At 36.1% G+C, this 22,442-nt stretch overlaps 1 protein-coding gene across 1 annotated transcript in view; it reads left to right on the forward strand.

Annotated features, from left to right (window-relative positions):
• PEX7 (peroxisomal biogenesis factor 7) overlaps positions 1-22,442 on the forward strand; it is an 84,940-nt gene that overhangs the window by 40,075 nt on the left and 22,423 nt on the right. Inside the window, exon 9 of the mRNA XM_039243562.1 lies at positions 19,760-19,859. Coding sequence (XP_039099493.1) covers positions 19,760-19,859 — 100 coding nt within the window. The remainder of the gene's footprint in view (positions 1-19,759; positions 19,860-22,442) is intronic.

A 22,442-nucleotide genomic window follows, 5' to 3' on the forward strand; every position in this document is an offset into this window, starting at 1 on the left:
CAATAAAGTAAGCTTGAGAAAAGAAAATGTTATTAAGAAAATCATAAGGAAAATACATTTACAGTACTGTACATATATTTTTTTGAAAAAAATTACGTGAGTAGACCCACACAGTTCAAACCTGTGTTGTTCAAGGGCTGGCTGTATATATGTTTATATGTCATGCTAAGAGGGTATGCATCAATTCTTGTTTTCTTGAGTCTTTTAAGGTCAGGAATGGATCTTAAGTTTTGTTGAAGGCTTTTTCAGCATCTGTGGAAATAATCATGATTTTTATTCTTAGAGCTATTAAGGTATTATATTAATGAATTGAACCAGCTTTGCCTTCCTGGACTAAATCCCTCATGTTCTTTGTGTATTATTTTCTTACTGTGGTGTTAGATTTTTGTCTGCTAATATTTTATTTAGAGCTTTTTGCATTAGTATTCAAAGATGATATTGCTCTGTAGTTCATTTGTTCTTTCTCTCTCTTTTTCCTTCCCTCTCATCCTCACTCCCTTCTTCACTTCCTTCTTTCCTTCCTTCCTTTCTTTTGGTTTATGTATCAGTGTTTTACTTGTTTCATAAGAAATAATTAAGTTTTCCTACATTTTAAAAGCTCTGGATCAATTGGTGAAACATTGAGGCTATTTGGTATTTGAAACCTTTGTTGAATTCCCCTGTGGAACCATTTGGGTATGGTTCTTTTTGTGAAGTACTTTCTTGATAACTTTATTTCTTATATAAAAATTGGTCTTTTTAAACTTTTTATCTCTAGTGGGATCAGTTTTGGAAATTATCCTTAGCTTATAGGTTTTCAAGCTTATTTGAACAAATGTCTCTAAAGTAGTGTCATGACTTTTTAATTTTTCCTGTTCCAATGGTTATTTCACTTACTTCTGATTTGTATGTTTGTGATTTCTACTTTAAGTTATCTAATGGTATATGTGTTTTGTTATTTTTCTTCAGCAAACAAGATTTTGATTTATTAATTAGAACTACTGTTTTTCTACTCATCACCTCATTAATTTCTACTTTTATCTTTATTATTTTCCTCTTATTACTTTCTTCTGGCTTACTTTGTTCTTTTTTCAACTTTTGAGCTGGGAATTTATTTTTATTCCTCCATTTTGTTAATAAACTATTTAAGGCTATGAATTTCCTTTTAGTTACTGTTTCAGTTCTAGCAATAAATTCTGATATATAATGTTCTCATTATCATTTTTAAAAGATTTACATTTTCTGTTTGTATTTTCCCTTTTTTCCAAGAGTTGTTTAATAGGAAGTTACTTAATTTCCAGATGAAAGTGCCTTTTAATTTTTAAAAATTTAATAGTAATTTCTAGTTTTATTGCATTGTGATTAAAGAATACAGTTGTTATTCATTCTGTTATGTGGAACATTTTGATTTTGGGGAGGGGGACCTAGTAAATGATCGATTTTCATGAATGTTTCATATACAATTGAGAAGAAAGTATATTCTGTATTATCATGCTGTTATCAATATGTAACAGAATTTCTACTGATTGTTGTTTAGATCTTCTGTATCCGATTTTATTTTTTGTCCACTTGATCTATTTTGTATTGAGAGTGGGATGTTAAAACTATTAATAGTGAGCTTGTCTCTGTGTCTTCCAGCAACTCTTGTAGTTTTGATTTCTTAAAGGTAGATAGTGTAGCCTGTTATTTGGTGCATAGATATTTATAACAGCCATATAGTGAACTGAGACTTTTAGCATCAAAGAGAATCCTTCTTTGTCACAGATAATGCTTTTTAGCTTTAGTTATGCTTTGTCTCTTACCTGTGTCATTGCCCTTGCTTTCATATTGTTTCTACTTTCCAGGCACATCTTTTCCCATACTTTCATTTTTAGCTTTTTTGAAACATTGTGGTTTTGATGTCTTTTGTGTAGTATTTGGGTCTTGCTTGGTGAATTAAATAACAAGTCATTTTATTGTAGTAGTCAAGTTTAACCTGTCCATATTTCTTGGTAAAAACATGTTTGATAGCAAGTCTGTCATCTTATTTTATGTTGTGATTATCGTACATTATATGTTCTGTTTCTGTATATGATGTATTTTTTGGGTGGGTTTTGGAAGTATTTTTGCTCTTTTATTTAAAATTTTTTTTGTTTTTACAAATAGTTTATTGTCAAGTTGGTTTCCATATAACACTCAGTCAGTGCTCATCCCCACAAGTGCCCTCCTCCATGCCCATCCCCCCCCCTTCCCCCCCCCCCCCCCCCCATCTGCCCTCAGTTTGTTCTCGGCATTCAAGAATCTCTATAGCTTTGGTTCTTAAACAATAACTTACCTGAATATAAATTCGCTGATTTATACTTCTGGAATTTTTTTAAAATGCTACATCATTTTTGCTTTGTTTTCTTTCTTTCTTTCTTTTCTTTTCTTTTCTTTTCTTTTCTTTCTTCACCAGCATGGACTGCATTGTTATTAATAATGGGAGAAGAGGCAATCTGAAGCAAGGATGTATCAATCACAAGAAGTCTTTAGTCAAAGAACAAAGAATGAAAATGATCAGAGCGAGATTTCTGGGGGAGGAGAGAAGGGGAAACAGAGTCTGAAGACTCAGAAGCCTGAGAATTTTTGTAGAGCCCCTGCAGAAAGCCTTATTCTATTCTGACTCACAGTAGGCTTAATATATTGGAGCACCTGTTTTGCCTTGTTTTTTTTATTGATTTTGAGAATTCTAATGCCAGTCTAATTTTCCTGTCCTTGTAAGTTATTCGATCTTTTTTCCTAGGGACCCTGATTGCTGCAGTTGAGTCTTCCCTACTACAGATTAAAGTGTCCAATTAGGCTTGCTGTTGGAACACGGGGTTGTTTTTCTTTTTCTTTTTATCTGTTATTAGAATTTCAGGTGTGTTGGTGGCTTGAGTTTTTGTGTACTTTTATTTGCTCTTCTTGTTCTGTCTTGGTTTTCATGAAGATACAGTAAAGTTTTGGATTAGCATGGTCTCACTGCCTCGACTACCCAGTCTTCTTCTGAGTCAGTAGTTGGCAGAAGCTGTGTAACTTTGTTTCTGTGGAACGTACTGTGGAATAGGATAATTTATAACAATGCCTTGAGAGAAACTACATGTCCTAACTCGTTTTTGTTTTTGTTTTTGTTTTTTTTGACTTATTCAATATAAGCAAGCAGATAAACTGGGAAACGTAATCACACCAAGGCTTCCAGCTGTCAATTAAAAGGATACCATAACCAGGTTTTTTGTTTTTATTTTTTTTTGTTAAGAGCCTGTATAAAGTATATTTTAGTAAGGAGTAATTATATAACTTCTGGAATGGAGCAAGAAAATGCCAACATGGCAGACCAGAAGAAAACTTGTCAGTTGCTTGCCATCTACCCCAAGGCTTTCCAAACAGGAACTGTGGAATTAGATTATTAGCTGGAGGTTTGGGCTGTAAATATGGATTTGAAGGCCTGTAAGTTATTGATAATTAAGTCCATAGGAATGAATAAGCCAAAGGGAGATAAGTTCAGAGAAAGAAGAGCAAAAAGTATGAGACAATTAATGTTGGAAGAAAGAAGAGAACAGACCACCTAAAACATGCAGTATCTTCCAGACTCTGCAGGAAAGAGTAGCAGCTAGGTGGGAATGGCCAGAGATGTGAGATCCTTCAGATGGGCTGAACAGGATGAAGAGTATGACTTCCACTTTTCTCTCTTTACATAGTGTCACTTGTGGGCTCAAAAGGGATTTCTGGATATAGAATCTAGTCCTGGGATTCCAAAGACCTTTCTGGCATTTGAAACTGATCACTGGAGACTGGACCAAGTGAGATGGGACATTAATCTTTTGATCTCATTTTTAGTGTCCCTAACGCTTTTAATTGGGTCTTTCTGATTTGAGGATCCTATGAGGGGCCATATTAAATTTATTTCTGTCCTATTTAAAGGGAGAAACCTAGTGACTACCTATACTTTCTTTTCATAATTGTCATCATGATCTTAACCCTACTGGCCATTCCCTGTTTTATTTGTGTATTTAAGTATCCTTGAAGACGCAGTTGGGAAAAGCCTGACTTTTATAGATGTAGATTTGTCTCAGGAATATTTGTTAAGATTGGGCTTTTGAATGTGAACTGTTTTACTCTAAAATCTTGTAGGCAACTAAACACACTCAACAGTGATCACAATTTGAGGCTCACGGTCTTAAGTTTCTCTCCATTGCTAAGAATTAGGCTTTGCTTCTTTCCTCAATCCTGAGCAAGACAAGAGATTGGGAGATAGTTGTTTAGTGCTTCTGGGGAGAGGAACAATTACGTCATGACTCTGTGACATGCTACAAGATCAAAAATCTCACAGCTATATTTGTAAGCATTTGGAAAAAGTGAAATTATAATTAAATAATATGAGATCCTTAACATATAGGTGAAAAAGACATTTAATAGGTAGTTTTCCTATATAACTTAAGAGTCCAGGTTTCTTTATATGTAAATGGAATTAATGCCTATCCTCACTTTAAACTATTTCCAGCCTTTACCTGCTTCTCAAGACACCTCACCAACCGTATTCAGTAAAAGGCCTTATATTTCTCTTTTTTTAAAAACAAAACAAAACAAAAAACTATAGGGCTCAAGCACAAATTATCTCAGTTTCCACTGCAAGCCTGCTGATTATCTAAATCTGTACTAATCTGTTTCTCTGGTACCATTGGACACCAGAGCTCTTAATCCCATATGCTCTTGTTTTTTTCAAAACTTTGCTCTGTGAAGTCACCCCTTTTGCCTCCTACGTCATTGATCTCCAATTCCATGTTGACTTCCTCCTTAGCCTGCACCTTATTCCTTTATCCTGTATTTTCCTTTAACCCCTCTCCTATATTTCTGTTGCCTTCCCAGCCGTGCTTTTACTGTCCCCCAAGCTTCCATTCACCAGGGCCATTTTAAAGTCTTCATGGGAATATTTTCCCTAGGCAAGGCTGAAGCCTGAAATTCTTTGTATTTTTCCTCTGTAAAGTTGGTAATCATTTTCTCAATATGAAGTAGATTAAAAACTTAAACCAACTTCCATCAAAGGCACCATGTAGAAGTAACATCCTCTTTTTTTCCAGAAAGAGAATTTTAATTTTACAATACGACTAAATTACTGTTCTACCTTCATACTAAATGTAACTGGAGGTTAATAGTTGTGGATTTCAATATAAGACTATCAAAGACTTTATTATGAGGAGAATAAATAGAAAAAATCATTTTTAAAAATTTCATTTTTGAATATAGGTACTATATCTTGTAATTCTCAAAACGTGCTGAGAAAGAGACTTTAACTGTAGTCTAATAATGTCTCTCATTATTTGTCTGTGGAGACCACTCATTGGAAAGGCCAGAAAAGATATGTTTTTGGTAGATTTTTTTTACCCCCTGTGATATGAGTTAAATTTATCCTCTGAAGAATTTTAAATCTCATTGGATTGGTATTTTTAATGCCAGAAAATCCATTTCAATAAAAAGAAAAAGATTTAAGACAAAAGACCACCAATAACTTGTTTAATTTTTAGCACTGATAATTATACAGTTGTTACCTCTAGATTTGGGGTGGCTAGTTTTTATAACATAAACGCTTCAAATATAAGTTTTCATCTACTTGCTCATTTTTATAATTTGTTTAGTTTTTTAAGCCCTTAAAAATTTATTTTAAAAGAGTTCATACTGGGGCACCTGGGTGGCTCAGTCAGTTAAGCATCTGACTTTGGCTCAGGTCATGATCTCACAGTTTATGAGTTTGAGCCCCAACATCAGGGACTGACTGGACAGCTTGGAGCCTGAAACTTGCTTTGATTCTCTGTCTTCTTCTCTCTCCTTGCCCCTACCTTGTTCGCACTCTCTCTCTCCCTCACAAAAATAAGTAAATATTAAAAAAATATATATAATAGTTCATGTTGTAGGTATTATATCCAAACTGATGATGTCATGGGTATATTAGTAATATAGAATTCAAGTTCCATATTTTTGTTTTATGTGAATATAGTATCATATCTAATAGAAAAAGCTTTAAGTAGTTTACCTGTATAGTAGCTCATTACGTTTCACTGAATACATAATAAAAATCTAAAAATTAGTATGTGACATAGCACATGAAATTACTTAGTGTGTTTAGATTAAATAAAAACTCCAACCTTTATGAAAAATATCAGAACTCCCATTAGCTGATAGGCAACATACTCTATAAAAATACATGCTGGTTCTTTCTAAACTTCACTCAAGATACTAGTACTAAATCTCAGATATTTCCATTCTTCTATGAATGTTATCACTGTAGACTTTAGCATATTATCTTCCTCTGATGTGCTCTTCATTCGGTTACTTCTTCTCTGGAGCACTGTTTGCTCTTCCAGCCATGTATGAGCATGATTTGAGTTCGGATTGAGTTGAATTGAGCTTGTTTTTGGTTCATACTAAGTAGATTGTTTCGTAATCCCGGTCAGAAATCAACAGATCTGGGGGCGCCTGAGTGGCTCAGTCGGTTGAGCCTCCCACTTTGGCTTAGGTCATGATCTGACCGCTCATGGGTTCTGTGCTGACAGCTCAAAGCCTGGACCCTGCTTCGGATTCTGTGTCTCCCCATCTCTCTGCCCCTCCCATGCTCATGCTCCATCTCTGTTTCTCAATAATAAAATAAATGTTTAAAAAAAAAAAAAGAAAAAATCAACAGATCTGGGTATGACAGCCAAGTGAAAGTAAAAGCTGCCATAATTATGTTTTTTCATTAGGAAAGGCAACATTTTGTTTCTTCTGGGGTAGCAAATCTTCTCAGACATTTAAAGATAGAACTTTCATAAAGTGATAAAAGGTAAAATGATCAAATTAGCCTTAGACAAATACTCTTCAGCTTCATGACACTTTTATAGTCTTACCTTCCAGACATTTTATTGTCGATGGTCTTTGGTAGTAAGATACCAAATAGCAATGTTTTGGGTTTTTTTTTTTAGACTTCTAGAATTTTTGGCAAGAAAAATATGAAGTGAGCTTTTAATTCCAGTGTTTTCAAACTGTGCTCATCCAAGCTTGTATGATGTGAAACTCACTCTGCCTATACCAGCACCCTTAATGTTTCCAACTCAACTGTTAAGCTACTTTTTAGTTACAAAATGGTACAGCTGTACTCTGTTCTAGGATTCAGGCATTTTTATAGAATATCTGTTATCTCATTGTCCTTGTAATGGAAGGTTCTTGCTGAGGAAACGATAAAATAGAATATCTTGCTGAGGAAATGATAAAAGTAAAGGCCTGGAGAGAAGTAGAAACACACTTAAGGGAGCCCTAAGCATGTCATTTGTGTTAGGGTTAGTGGGAGTAGCAGGGAGCTTTATAGTCACACATAACAGATTTGGGGTAGTGGAAGGTACAAGCTGCATGGACTCATTGCGGGCTGGCACATTCCCCAGTAACATAGGAGTCAGGACCACAGACTGTGGAGACCAGCTGCCTTTTACTGTCCGTACAAACTGGAAGAAACTATTTTATTTATTTATTTTTTCTTTTTTTAAAAAATATTTTTATTTATTTTTTATTTAAATATTTATTTATTTAAATATTTTATTTATTTTTTAAAAATATTTTTATTTATTTATTTATTTATAGGAGAGAGAGAGAGAGACAGCGTGAGCAGGGGAGGGTCAGAGACAGAGGGAGTCACAGACTGAAACAGGCTCCAGGCTCTGAGCTGGCCGTCAGCACAGAGCCCGACGCGGGGCTCGAACCCACGAACCGCGAGATCATGACCTAAGCGAAAGTCGGACGCTTAACCGACTAAGCCACCCAGGCGCCCTTTGGTTCCTTATTTTGAGCTGTTGTTCCTCTCAAAAGTCAGATTCCTAAATAACTGCAGCGTTACTAGGGTAAATACAAACCAGATGACCTGTCCTTGTGTGAACTATGTTACTATGTTATTGAAATACATTTGAGCCCCAAGTAACAAACAGGATCTATTCCTGGACAGACAATATAGTTAAACTTACATACTTTTACGTTTTTATTGGAAGAGATTAGACAGTCTGGCACCAAGTCTTCATAACTATTTCATTCAGAAAGAATATTTAAGTGCAAGATACAACAGAACGCTAACTCTTTCTAAATTATCTACTCATAAATTATAATTAAATAACATTCCAAATTCATAAATAGGTGAGAAAGAAGTACTGAGTGGGAATAGGAAGTGACCCAGAACCAGCACTGTGTCTCCCCATTCCTTGCTCTCTGGAGACACATGCAAAAGCTCTATGGGTTCAAAATCCTTTCCGTGGTGGGGTAAACATATGTTCTTTTGGGTCCATTAGACTTGGTGACAGGCCATTTCCCCCATTTCCTAGCTGTGAAATACAGGACCCGATACCTGCTTTGCAGGATGTTCAGAATATTAAATGAAACTATAAACTCTCTTGGCACATAATAAGTGCTTAAAGAAATAGCATATACTTTGAATGAGAATTGTTATAATAAGTTTCCTATTTTAAAATGTAAGTACTGTAGGGAGAGTTAAGGTATTCATCATTCATGCCTTACCTTGCATTACTTTAATAAGATAATTATGGTACTTAAACCTCGGAGGAGCTCTGTGAACGGCAGTTCTCGCTACGTTGTCGAGACGGAGGTGGGGGCAGCACGCTGTGAAGGTGCAGCATGAACCAGCACAGTGCACGCCCGGCACAAAGGCAAAGTTGAGCACGTGTGGACCATTGTGTTCAACTCCATAACCACACGACCACTTCTGCTTCAATTCAACCTATACTTTTCTCTGAATAATTAGATATTAACCATATCTTCATTTAAAAATTATTGCTTAGGGAGGCAGCATGATGTAATAGGAAAATAGATCTAGTCTAAAATCCTGGATCTGCCATTAATCAGGTATTGTTATATTTAATCTCTTATAAAGTCACTTGGCCTCCCTGAGCCATTGTTTCCCCCATCATAAAACATAGTATTATGAGATTTAAATACCAGTGTATGCAAGCCTATTTCCATAGTACCAAGCCCATATCAAGCACTCAATAAATTTTGGTTTCTTCTCTTTTTCATTCACATATGTGTAATCCTCAAATTTTGTACTTAATACTGTATCACTATAAATATATGCTCTTATATATCTGATCTCAATTGTTAAAAACAGGAGTGCCTTCGTGGCTCAGTCAGTTGAACGTCAACCCTTGATTTCAGCTTAGGTCATGATCTCATTCTTGGGATTGAGCCCCATGTCTGGCTCTGCGCTGAAAATGCACAGCTTGCTTGGCATTCTCTTTCTCCCTCTTTCTCTGCCCCTCCCCTGCTCGCTCGCTCGCTCTCTCTCTCTATCTCAAAATAAATAAACTTAAAAAAATGTTAAAAAAAAACAAGAGGAATCACAAAAAGACACTCAACTTCTGATTTCTGCAATTTATTTTTAAAAGGTTGAGCAAAAGTATTCTTTTATATGGATGTGTATAGAGAAAGATAAAGCAAATGTAAAATTTTAAAAACTGGTGAATCTAGACAAAGAATATATGAGTGTTCATTATATTCTTTGTATTTTTCTGTGGGTTAGTGATTTTTAAAATGCAAATATTTGAGAAAAAAGTAAGCTGTATTTGCTCATGTAAAATAAGACACTGAAAATATTTCTTACGAATACCTTCTTATAAATTTGGTATTTAGTGATACTGTTTAATTGTGAAATAAGATACATAGCTTTATTATGTTGCGTGAGCTCGAAAATGGTCTTTAATCGTATTGTAGTAAACTTAGAATCTTAACAAAGCAGCAGGTATGGAAATGCCTTTTTGTCACGTTTACTCTCATGGGATTTGCCTTTATATAGTAAGTGTCTTAACTTTGGTGTGGTTGATGGGCTTTTTTGATCCTTATGTTTATTAGCACAGAGATTTCCACAGGCAGATACTTCTCTTTCTTCCCCTTCCCCATAAAAAAAGGTCAGCCAAAGTCAACAGATAGTATAGCTGAATATGTACTCTGCCTTGCAAACCTTTCATTTCAACTTTACCTAGTCCCCCTTACCCACAAAAAAAGGTCAGTCAAAGTAAATAGGTAAGAAACGTGGCTGAATGTAAGCTCCTATGCAGTTTCAAATGATCATTTTACCTCATCTTAAAAAAAAATTTTTTTAATGTTTATTTATTTTTGAGAGACAGAGCATGAGCAGGGGAGGGGCAGAGAGCGAGGAAGACACAGGATCTGAAACAGGCTCCAGGCCCCAAGCTGTCAGCACAGAGCCCAACGCAGGGTTCAAGCCCACAAACCGCACAGAAGCCAGATGCTTAACTGACTGAGCCACTCAGGCGCCCCTTACCACATCTTTTAAGATAGTTCTTAATTCCTCTACATTTGTTCATCAAATCACAACAAATTATGTGGCTAATGATTTGACACTATTTACAATGAGGAACGGTGATTGATTGAATCCTTAATGTGATCAAAGAGTTGTTTAATGCTCTGTGCCTTTCAGATAACTTAGGCATGTCTTTGTAAGTCTCTCACAGGTTTCGCTTTGTGGCAAAGATTCACTAAACTTCACCACTTACGTTAGGAAAGCATCTTAACATAGTTGTCTTTGGTTTAGCGTTCAAGAATGAGAAAATTTGCATTCATATATTTGCTTGATTCTTCTAAGGATATTTTAGTACTGAATATATTTTGTGTTAATAAAGCATTTTGCTTGATTACAGGATAGGATTGTCTGTTTCATTATTTTGTTCCTAGTACGTGGTATATATATATATACTAATGTTTTAGATGTAAGTGAATTTATATTACATGAAAAGTTTTATTACCCTTTGCTCACTCTGAGTGTAAAAGCCTACAACAGTTGCATTTTGATATGGCTTTCCCTTTAATTATATTTGAAGTAGTCATTAATTAAACTGAATTTAAAGTGTAAAGTTCTGTTGGGATGAGAAAGTGACATTTTTCCAGGATAAAACTTGCTGTTCTATTGTATTTGAGTTAGTACTGACTAGATCACAAAATTTGCTACTTAACAAATTTAGGGCCGTTGTATTGGTATCCTGATTGTGACTTAAATTTACAAATTGATATTTTTTGTCTTTCCCGCCTATAATCAATTATAATATGCAAGTTAATTATCTCTTTAATAAGTAATAATCAGTTTAATAAATCTCTTTGAGCTTCATGTAACTAATGGTTAAGGTATTTGTATGTGTGAAGCAGTAACTCCCAAGTTTGTTGATAGATTGATGTTTTTTTATGTCCCAAAGGGTTTTTCCATTTGACTTGTTTGAATTAGAAAAGTCTTGTGTTAATTATTATTTATACTAGAGAGATCTTTTGAGGAAATGAAGCATAATTTTACAAGTTAAATGCCAGGTGAAAAATGAAAGTAATTTCCCATAAAATGAAACAATGTACATTAATTAGAAAGAAACATATATAAGACCTTTTGATTTTAATACCTTGATTTACAACTGCAGAACATTTTCAGAATTATTTAGTGCTAACATTTTTCATCGAGAATCAAACCAAATCTGTGTCTAATTCATAACCTAATGCAAGCACATGAAGAAATACATAGATCTAAAAGGAGTGAGGAATGTTAAGCCTTAGCTTTGTACAGTATAAGTCACTGCTTAGAACTTTGAATTGTGTTGATTAGTTCCAACAGAAAATTTGTGGAGTTTGTCAATTCATTTGCATTATAATTTTTAAAAACTTCTGTTGTTCATTTTCAGTAGGTACCTGAGTGGCTTTTGTTGGGTATGTTTATATTTTCTGATGTAGATAATGCTTTGCCTCATCTTCTGTAGCAGGAGGTCAAAGGATAATATGTGAAAATGAAAATAATCAGTGAATTCTGTGAGCATATTATTTGGAGAGATAGAGTAAGTAAGTACAGAGTATCAGAAGAAACCGCTAAAAGAATATAAAGTGATTGCCTCTGAGGGGAAGGGTTGAGAGGCTGTTCAGGCAAGCTGCTGTTCTTCGTTATAAGCCTTGCAGAATTAGTGGACTCGAATCCGTGCGATTACAGTTTTTAAGAAAAAGGTAATTGAGCAGAAAACCTCAGTGTCCCCGCTCTGAGCTATCTGCACACATAGTGAGCCTGTTTATTTAGATCAACTGGGTGCTACTCGTCAGTAAATAGTAGTTTATTCTGTCCCTTAAGAACTCAAGGATAAATGATTCATCCTTGAGGTCTGTCCTGAAGCCCCAATCTGGATTGCAGCAACACTAAATATTCTAAAATGGAATCTTAGAGATTTGACCTAATGAAATGAACCATACAGAGAATAAACACCAATAATTACTAATCTAATTGCATCTTATAATTCAGCAGCCTCCCTTAGGTCTCTTCACTCTCACAGCAAGTATGCACGTGCGCATGTGTGTACACTCATGTGTCAAACAGAAACGATCTGGAGCTAGCTTATATAGAAAAGGTGAGATGGTGAGATGCTTCCCAGGATCGGGGACCCCTCAGAGCGCCAGGGCAAGCGTGCGGCAAGGGCCAAGGAAGGCTCTGAAACCGCTTTACTCAAGTGCCTGCCTCTCATTTCTCCTCTTTCCGCATTGAGGTTTTTTTTTTTTTTCCCCTCTCGTCACCAGAAAACAAACAGAATTATTTGGTCTGCTCTGTGTGTTTTTCTCTCTCCTGCATTTATCGGTGTTGCTTTCCTCCCTCGCCCCATCACTGTATTCCATCCTCTGCTGACAAAAGAGTTGTTCGGTAAAGGAGATCCTTGTAAGCTGTGGAGACATCCCGCAACCTGACAGCCTGAGTGGGTTTATTCATAAATGCTTAGCGGCAGAGATGAAGACATTAAGAATTTCATAGGGATATAACTAATAAAGGACGGAAGCACAGGGAGGCAGCTGCTGTCAGTTTGGTTTTTCAGCATTTAGGAGCAGAGTTCTCCTGCAGCCTCATCTAATCACACTAGGGTCTGTACTTCTGTGAAATAACCTTTTGCTACATGTTGGTAGGTAGTTAACCTAGGCTAAGCCACATTTTGGTGCCAGTTACAGTTCAGTTTCACATAGACTCTTCCCATCCCTGAGATACTGATCCTATTTCATGCTAGTGTTCTTCCCATTTTGTTTCCTCTTTTAGATAGATATTTGTTTGAAACTTTACTGCAAAATTATTGCATGGATCTTCAGTTTGTACCAGTAAGCAGTAAACACAGCCCATAAGAGTTTTGTTTTGTTTTGTTTTTTTCTTTTATCTCCTCTTGTTGAGAGGTGCCATTCTTCAGGAAATCATCCTGTATTCCTGTGGATTCCAGCCTTGAATATTTTCAGAACAAGCTTTCCATCAGCTAATGGTTTTATTTAATTTGTCAAAATACGCAAGACTTTGTGTTATGTAACTCCTGGACTTAAAGGGTTTGTGTGTGTGTGTGTGTGTGAGAGAGAGAGAGAGAGACAGATGAAGTGATAGAAGTCCCTCTCAAATACTGACCTAATTATTTAACTGAAATATTATAATAAGTTTATTTTGATAGAGAATCTCAATTCTAGAATTTTGTATTTAACCTTGAAAGTTTGTAAATATGATTTCTGGATATTTGTAAATGAGTTGTTCTAAAAGCCACCTCTAAGGGGTGCCTGAATGGCTCAGTTGGTTAAGCGGACAACTTCAGCTCAGGTCATGATCTCAGGGCTGGTGGGTTCGAGCCCCACATCAGGCTCTGTGCTGATGGCTCAGAGCCTGGACCTTGCTTCCGATTCTGTGTTTCCCTATCTCTCTGCCCCTCCCCTGCTTGCTCTCTTTCTCTCTCTCAAAAATAAACATTTTAAAAAAAGAATTAAAATTCACCTTTGAAAATTGTTCAATAATTCTTCAAAATTAATCATATTTTTCATTTGGCAGACAGTATTTTTCAGTTTTAAACTTTGTGTTATTACAAGTTCCAAAAATAAAACTCTACAGTCTAGTCATGCAAATAAAATGAGCATTAGCACTCAGTAAATATTCCTTATTGAATGAAAGTTTAACTCTTTACAGGATTGTTTTCTAGTATACAATTTATATGTTTTAATCCCCTCCAACAACAATACAGACAATAAAATAATGAGCCCATGATTCCATCTCAGGAACACTGAGAAGTGTTCTACTCAGGTTCACTTTAAAAAGATGGGAATCTGTGAGGTCGCAAAAAGATCTGATGGGTTGAGCCATACAAAAGTCAGGAAGGGACAGCAAAGTGGATGAGAGATGCAGTAGGTACATATAAAAAATATTAGGAGAAAGGAAAATTTCTGAACTCTTTGCCATAGGAGTTTAGATTTATTATCACTTGTAATTTTCTTAGGGTATTGGTTTTGAAAGTATGCTGGCAGACTAATGGAGTCTTGGCATGGGCCCTGGCTAATGGAATTGTCTATGTAGTTTGAGTATGGGGGACGCCTGACTTGGTCCAGGTCCATTTGAACTTTCAGGGCATTAATCAGACTTACCTGAAGAGCCCCATAATATCAAGACCTGAGCAAAAATCAAGAGTCTGACGCTCAACTGACTGAGCCACTGAGGCACCCCTTACTGTTGTTTCTGATGGGAATTTTTCAAATCTGTATCTGGGAAGTGCTACTTTAGAGGGTGATTCCCAAACCTACTTGGTTGAGCATCACCATTTCCTGGAAAGAGATTTTGGGATTCCATACTGATCAACTCAACTGGAATTTTCAGAAAAGAATTCCTCAGGAACAAGTTTCTGGTCCATCATTTGGGACCCACATCTATAGGTGATTTAAAAGTTACCTCATTTGTGAGGTTGACCACTGTTACTTGTTTATCTTGTCCTTAATATACTCATTTAATTTATTTTTTTATTCATAAATTCAAGAATGTTCTTTGGGTGTCTGTATGTCAGACACTTTTATACGTGCAAGACATACAAAGAAGAATAGGATACTGTCCCCGAATTTGAGGAGCTTAGTGCCTTTGAGAGGAAAATAGACCTGTAAATAAACAAATGCATTGTTACTATAAGTATGATGATAGAAGCCAGACACATAGGAATCACTATATTTTTTCTGTTCCATTAATCATTGTTGTTCCTTCTGTCCTATTAATTCTTCTGCCTGAATGCACCTCCACTCCATTAACCCTTCGTCTTCACTCTTACCACCTTAAATTCAACCCACTATTTTCTCTTTTTAGACCCATTCTATATGGGAACTCTCTACTTTGTTCACAATTTTTCTGCAAATTAAAAACTATTAGAAAATTTAAGAGTTTACTAAGAAAAGTTTTTAAAGAATGTATATCCCAGTATATAAATCTCCTTCAGTACTTTTCTTTGTTTTGTTTTGTTTTTTTACACTTCAGAGAAAATCCCAAATTCTTCATGTGGGCTAAAAGACCTTTGTGATCTGACTCCACTTACCTTGTATGACACCCTTGCCCCTTCTCTGTCCCAGCCCCATGGGCCCTCTGTGTCACTCGCCTTTCCTCTCCATGCTGTCCACCTGCCTAACTCCTTAACCTTCAGATTTCAGCCCCGTGTCAGTTCCCGAGGATGTCATTTGTCCACCATCCTGCATTGCCTTTTGGGACACTTGTCAATTGCAGTTACGTTATACTTCGGTGGTCCTTTACAAAATGTCTGTCTATCCCATCAAATGCAGAGCTGCTGGAGTGCTGAGGCCACATCTTTCTTGCTTCTGGGGCCCAGCACGGTACCTGGTACCTACGAGGACTCGTAAATTGTTGAATGAATAATTCAGTGATGAGAAAAGAAGCTCCTGTGACAAAAATCTTTTGCTCATCATCCTAGAGATCATGAGACCCAAGCAGTACAAACAGGGGGATTATATTTGTGCACTTTGCTTAGAATTTTAAAAACATCACTAAAATTAATGTAACTAAAATTAATTAAAATTCAACTCGACTAAAATTAATGCACATATAAGGCATGGAAAAGTAGCCCCAAATTTCTCCCATCTCTTTATCTGTAGGTAGGAAAGACTCACAAAGAATTATGGACTAACTCATAAGTTGAGAACAGGAAAGGAAAAAGAAATAATTTTTTTAAATGTTTATTTATATTTGAGGAGAGGCAGAGACAGAGGAAGATACAGAATCTGAAGCAGGCTCCAGACTCTGAGCTGTTAGCACAGAGCCCAACGTGGGTCTCAAACTCGCAGACCACGAGGTCATGACCTCAGCCCAGGTTGGATGCTTAACCAACTGAGCCACCCAGGCACCCCTGGATAAAGAAGAATTTTGAAAAATATTATCAACTTTCCACTGAACTCATATGTTGGCAAAATTTCATAAGTGTTAGTGTAGGGATTTCAGATTCCATTTTGGTAAAGTAAAGCATAATTTCAGCTTAGTTTTGGAAAGAGTTTGGATATTTTATTTAACACAGTGCTATATACTTGCTTTGTTAAAGAATTATGGATTCAAAAGGCAAAAAGGAACTCAACCAAGACATGGTACTGTGATGGATTTTTCTCTCTCTCCATCTCCAATTTAAATGAAAAATGTTCCTACAGTTCTGTAATATTTTTAATGAGTGGAGTCCTGTCCAGTATATTTACTTCCCAAGAGAGAGCTTAAATAGTCTGTGATTTTATCAGCAAAGAGACAAAAAGGCACCAAGTAGTATATGTGCTGAACCAAAACAAACATTGCACTTAACAATAATATGCCTTATTGGACCAAGTAATGATATATGTAGCCTGACATCTCCGAATAAAAGGAGCCTATTTTGCCTGTGCGATAGGCACATGAGGGCCCTCAGACCTATTGAAATGTACTGGACCTCTGCATCCTGAAGATCGCAAGGAGAGACCTTGCCGACCCCCTGAGTTGCAAATGTAAGAAAATGTGGAGAAACCCTCCCCTCCATCTTACTGCTCGCCCCCTTGGTGGAACTGGAATGCAGAAACCTAGAACAGTCCTGGAAGTGGCCACGTCAAAGCATTAGCAATATTGGAGAGCAGCAATGAGGAAAAGAGTCCTCTATTTCTTTTGTAATTCAAAAAGCCATTAGCAATGGAAAAATGAATTAGTACAGTGTATAAACACATTGCTTAGCTTTTGATTTTCTCACCTTATTTAGCTTGTGGCATTTACTGTATTTAACTTGATATTTTACTGAAAATTATTTTTAAATTATAAATATTAATACTAATCTTCCTGATTGTTCTGGCTCCTGCTCCCCTCGAGGCTAAGAAAGTTTAAGCCCAGGTTCTCCCTGTTTAGCACACCCTCTCAAGGCTAAACCTGGCCCTCGGTTGATGTGTTGCTCTGGCTTCAGCCTTAGTTTTTACCTGAGTGTTCCTTACGGATACTCTTAGAAAGTTTTTGTGGTGATATTTGTGTTTATGTACTACATAGGATTTTTATTTTTTCAGTGAAAATGTTGATCTGGACACCTAGGCAGCCATTCAGCTGGAAATGAACTACTTATAAGTTTTGTACCATAATTTTTCTACACTTTGTGTATTACATAATTTCTATCAGAGCTGTGAACTGGATGTAATAAACTAATAGCGCTTTTATGACCTTTGCTGGACTAACTCCCTTCACCAAATTGTATCCTTAGAGTTTTAGCATGCATCTTGTTTGATGAATTTTTTGCAGATTGCAGGTAATACCTGATACTTTTTCCCAGGTTAACATTATAATGGGTGTGACTCTGTGATGTGAAACTGTGTGATGCCACGACTGCCCATTAAGCTGTGTATTAGAGCAAATTCAGCTTGACTTTTTTTTTTAAAGTTTTATTTATTTATGTAATCTCTACACCCAACGTGGGGCTCGAACTCATGACCCAAAGATCAAGGGTCACTCTTTCTGCTGACTGAGCCAACCCAGTGCCCCTAGCTTCAGTTTTTGAATACAATTCCAGTCCTTCTGCATATGTGACTTCCCTTTACATACTTTCAATCTAAAGGTAGATGGTTTCACACATGGATCCTTATTGGGCATCCTAATTTTCATAAGGCTCACCTATCTTGCCTCAGCGTAGCCTTTTCCTTAGCTGGTTCAAAACAATAAAAAGAGTAACAAAAACCACATCCCAGGGATTTGTCAGGAGGGTAGAAATGAATCCTTTTGCTTTTTTATCCTAAAACATTCTACTAAAATTCAGAAACTAATTTTTATGGTTTGTCTAAAGACAAATGCCCATATATTCTACTGAAATAAAATCTAAATCCCAAATGAAGTCAGAAAGCTGAATACTCCAGATTAAGTTGACTTTGCCTTAGAATGATTCTACTAACCTGCCCTTTGGGGTAATGCCATTGACTCATGAGTAGCTCCCTGTGAAATGACATCTCTGTGTTTCCTTAAGAAATGTTGAGGATGCTTTTTATTTTTGTTTTTCCTTGCCAGTTCAAATTCACTTTCCTGTCCTCTTCCTTTAACTCATTTTTTTGCCATATTAAATACATATTTTTAAACCATTTTGAATATTTTTTGGAACATAGTGGGTATATACAAAATCATTTGATTACTTTTTCAAGTAATGCAAATCAGTGAATAACCATGTTTTAGAAACCAAATTACATAATGACTTATTTACTCTTGCTTATGTAAACACTATCAAAATCTAGAAAATTAGATTTCAGTACAATATCTATCTCTTGACCCACAGGAACAAATATGCAAAGACAGCGTCAGCCACTGTTATGATTTCTGAGGAAGACTGCAGCTTGTTCCCTCGTTCATTTGAACAGGAAATTTTCAAAAGTAAAATCACTCTCCTTAAACATTTTGTAGATTTCAGTAATCTGATAAATGAACTATTTACTCGTTGTCCCTCTGGTACCCACACAGTGGTTTATCCATAGCAACAATCCTTTTCAAACTTAATAAGACCAACCCTGTATTTATTAGGGAAATAATATGACCAGGTAAAACAAACTATCGCTGTTGGTTCTGTGTATTTACTCTCTTTCAAAGAGATCCGCTAAACCTTCAGTGTGTTCGAGGTTACAGATCATTAGGGAGGCTGCATTGGAGTATGACTCTATGATTCTGAATGTGACATTTTTATGGAGTGTTTAGAGTCAAATAAGAAAGATGATGTGATGAGCAAATAAAGCTTTAGGAATAAAGTACTATTTTGTGTATTGAAAATAAGGCCAAGTTTGTCTGTACAGCAGAAATCAGAGACATATTATGGTAAATATTACCACTCCCAGTCTATAGAGGATAAATAGGATACTTAATATTGGCCCAGGAAAACACATTTCAGTTTTTCTTGACTCTATAAATTACATTGATGTGGAATTTATAAGAAAGGCTGCACTTCAAAAAGAAATAGTTTCAGAATTACAGAGAACGGCTTCTTTTTAAAGAATCTGAATTGCTGTTGAAATGGAAATTAAACCTAAGATCTTTTCATGTCAGTTGTTGAGAAATGAAGTAGTATTTAAAATCACAAAATGTTAGAGTTCACATAATCCAATATCCTTATTTTGCAGTCATGAATGCTTTTAGAAATTGCTACAAAAGCCTAGTGTCTCTCATCTTAAATGTCTTTGTACGATACAAAAAAATTTTTTAACTAAAATTTGTTAAGCTTCTATCCTTCAAGGTATACTGATGGAAATATAATAATCTTTTACAAGGGAAGGCTGATTAATAATTTCAGTTTTTTTATATAATAGAATGGAGTACGTTTTTTCTTTATTAGATTCTTTAAAGTAGATCAGTAGTGGGGCTCTGTATTTATGAATTGGTTGAAACTGTTTTGATCAAAACTTTGCTATGGTAAATGTTTGTTTTTTCTTAGATACGTGTTTTGGTAGTTTTAGCACTTAAATTATTTCTTTCTGTTTATATTCACAGATTCTGGAACTTTTCAAAGCCTGATCCTCTTCTTGAAACGGTTGAACATCATACAGAGTTTACTTGTGGTTTAGATTTAAGTCTTCAGAGGCCTACTCAGGTAATGGGTGCACTTTCCGGATGTTTTTCCTACCCACACAGTTCACAAATAGCTCTGTGTGTGGTATGTGTTGCTTTTAGGAATACACTTTTGCCTTTAGGGCAGAACAAAGTACACTTACTTAATTAACTTAATCTCTTAGTTCTATGAACATGAGCATTCAGGCATTTGAGTAGGCCTCTCCCAATGGAAAGTGTGAAAAGAGAAGCATGGAATAGGGAAGGATTGTCCCCAGAGGTTTGTGGGAGTCAAGACTCCCCCAGTAAGCAGTTGAGTTGGTGGGTGGGTCATTTTTCTCTTGGGACTGTTACCATCTTCTCCATACCCCATATCAAAAGAGAGGCTTCTGGTGGGGAACCTAGTAGAATAGAATGGCTACTGTTTTAATTAATAAACTTTAGGGGCGCCTGGGTGGCTCAGTCGGCTAAGCAACCAACTTCGGCTCAGGTCGTGATTTCACGGTTCGTTGGTTTGAGCCCCGCATTGGGCTCTGTGCTGACAGCTAGCTCAGAGTCTGGAGCCTCCTTCTGATTCTGTGTCTCCCTCTCTCTCTCTGACCCTCCCCTACTCACGCTGCCTCTCTCTCTCTCTCTCTCAGAAATAAATAAAACATCTAAAAAAAATTTAAATTAATAAACTTTATAATTTCCCCCACTTGTTCTCTTGAAGACTTGAGAGTCAATATTTTGGACTTTAAATGTTCTTCAGGGTTTTCTTATGCTGTTTCAGTTTTGGAAGTTATAAACTCAGGTCAGAAACACTACAGTATTTTGAGTGATTAGGCACTTTATAACACAGACTAGGTGAAAACACCAGCAGATTCATGAAACAAAGTATTATCTGGAAATTGTAGAGTATGACTAAGAAATTATGTTTTTATGATGAATTTCATAACTTAGACAAAAGGCAAACCCAATTTCTTATTACTGTATTCTTAAATGGAAATGGATACTTGTTTTTTTTCTTTTTTTAATTTTAGGAACTTAAGATAAAATTCTCATTTTAAAATATTCTCAAAAAAGAAAATATTCTCATTAGACATTAGAATATTCTGATTAACATTAGAATAATCATTTTAACATGATTTAATGGCATCTAAAAAAAAAGAAACTGTAGTAGTGATAGGCAAAATAGCATTATCTTTTTTTTATTTTAATTTTTTTTTTTACAAATAGTTTATTGTCAAATTGGTTTCCATATAACACCCAGTGCTCATGCCCACAAGTGCCCCCCTCCGTGCCCATCTCCCCCCTCCCCCCCCCACATCCATCAGTCCTCAGTTTGTTCTCAGCATTCAAGAGTCTCTCATGGTTTGCCTTTCTCCCTCTCCCCCACCATTTCCCCCTTCTTCTCCCCCATGGTCCTCCGTTAAGTTCCTCCTAATCCTCCTATACATGCAAACATATGGTATCTGTCCTTCTCTGCCTGACTTATTTTGCTCAGCATAACACCCTCAAGTTCCATCCATGTTGCTACACATGGCCAGATTTCATTCTTTCTCATTGCCATGTAGTATTCCATGGTATAGATAAACCACATCTTCTTGATCCATCCATCCGTCGATGGACACTTAGGTTCTTTCCATGTTTTGGCTATTGTTGAGAGTCCTGCTGTGAACATTGGGGTACATGTGCCCCTATGCATCAGCATTTCTGTATCCCTTGGGTAAATTCCTAGCAGTGAAAATAGCATTATCTTTAATGTAAATACAATGTGCTTCAAATGAACTATTTCCTTTCCTGAGAAATATACTTATTATAGATGACTTTTAACAAGTCATCTTATTAAATAACCATAGCTGTTTGCTGTCCCAGTTAAAAAAAAGTTGTAATGTATGTATTGAAACGTGGCAATACCAAACAAAGGACCCTGAGTAAATACTTTCCTTTTCATATATATCTGTGAACTTGTGCTGTATGAGTCCCGAACTGTGGCCTCCTCGACAGACATGGTCAAACAGTTCCTCACGCAGAATGCCAAGTGTTTTCTAAATTCTCCACACATAGACCACCTTACTAAAAGGAACTTTGTTTTCAGAAGGTATATCAATCATACTTCTTAATCATTTCATATTTATTAATCATATTTTAAAATCACTTAAATAATAAAGAGATTTATTACATGGCCATATTTGTGTGTGTCTGTGTGTGTGTGTGTGTGTGTAGGCTGGTGACTGCCACCCATCTCTTCCAGTTGAATAAACACATTCCATTTGTATGAAAGAAATAGTTGCTATTGAGGGCAAATAGGAATGGAGAAGCAGTGGTCTTTTAGCTCTAAATAAGCATTAGGTTCAATGGCCTAATATACAGTTCATTTGTACTAGAAATTTCCACAGAGTTAATTCATAGTGGGATAGAATCCTGGGATTAGGAGGGACCTTAAAAATAAGACCACTCCTTCTCATTCATTTATTCTTCCCACAGATCTTTTCATGTCAGACCTTGTAGTAGGTACTAGGGATTCAGTGACAAATGAAAATAAATATGGCCCTGTCTTTACCAAGCATTTAGTCCACCGTTATATCAACTAATCTCACAAATGAATGTGGACAGACACTTGTGACAAGCCTATGAAGAAGTA

This window comes from Hyaena hyaena, unplaced genomic scaffold, assembly GCF_003009895.1.
Source record: "Hyaena hyaena isolate Hyena2069 unplaced genomic scaffold, ASM300989v1 scaffold_229, whole genome shotgun sequence".
NCBI lineage: Eukaryota > Metazoa > Chordata > Mammalia > Carnivora > Hyaenidae > Hyaena > Hyaena hyaena.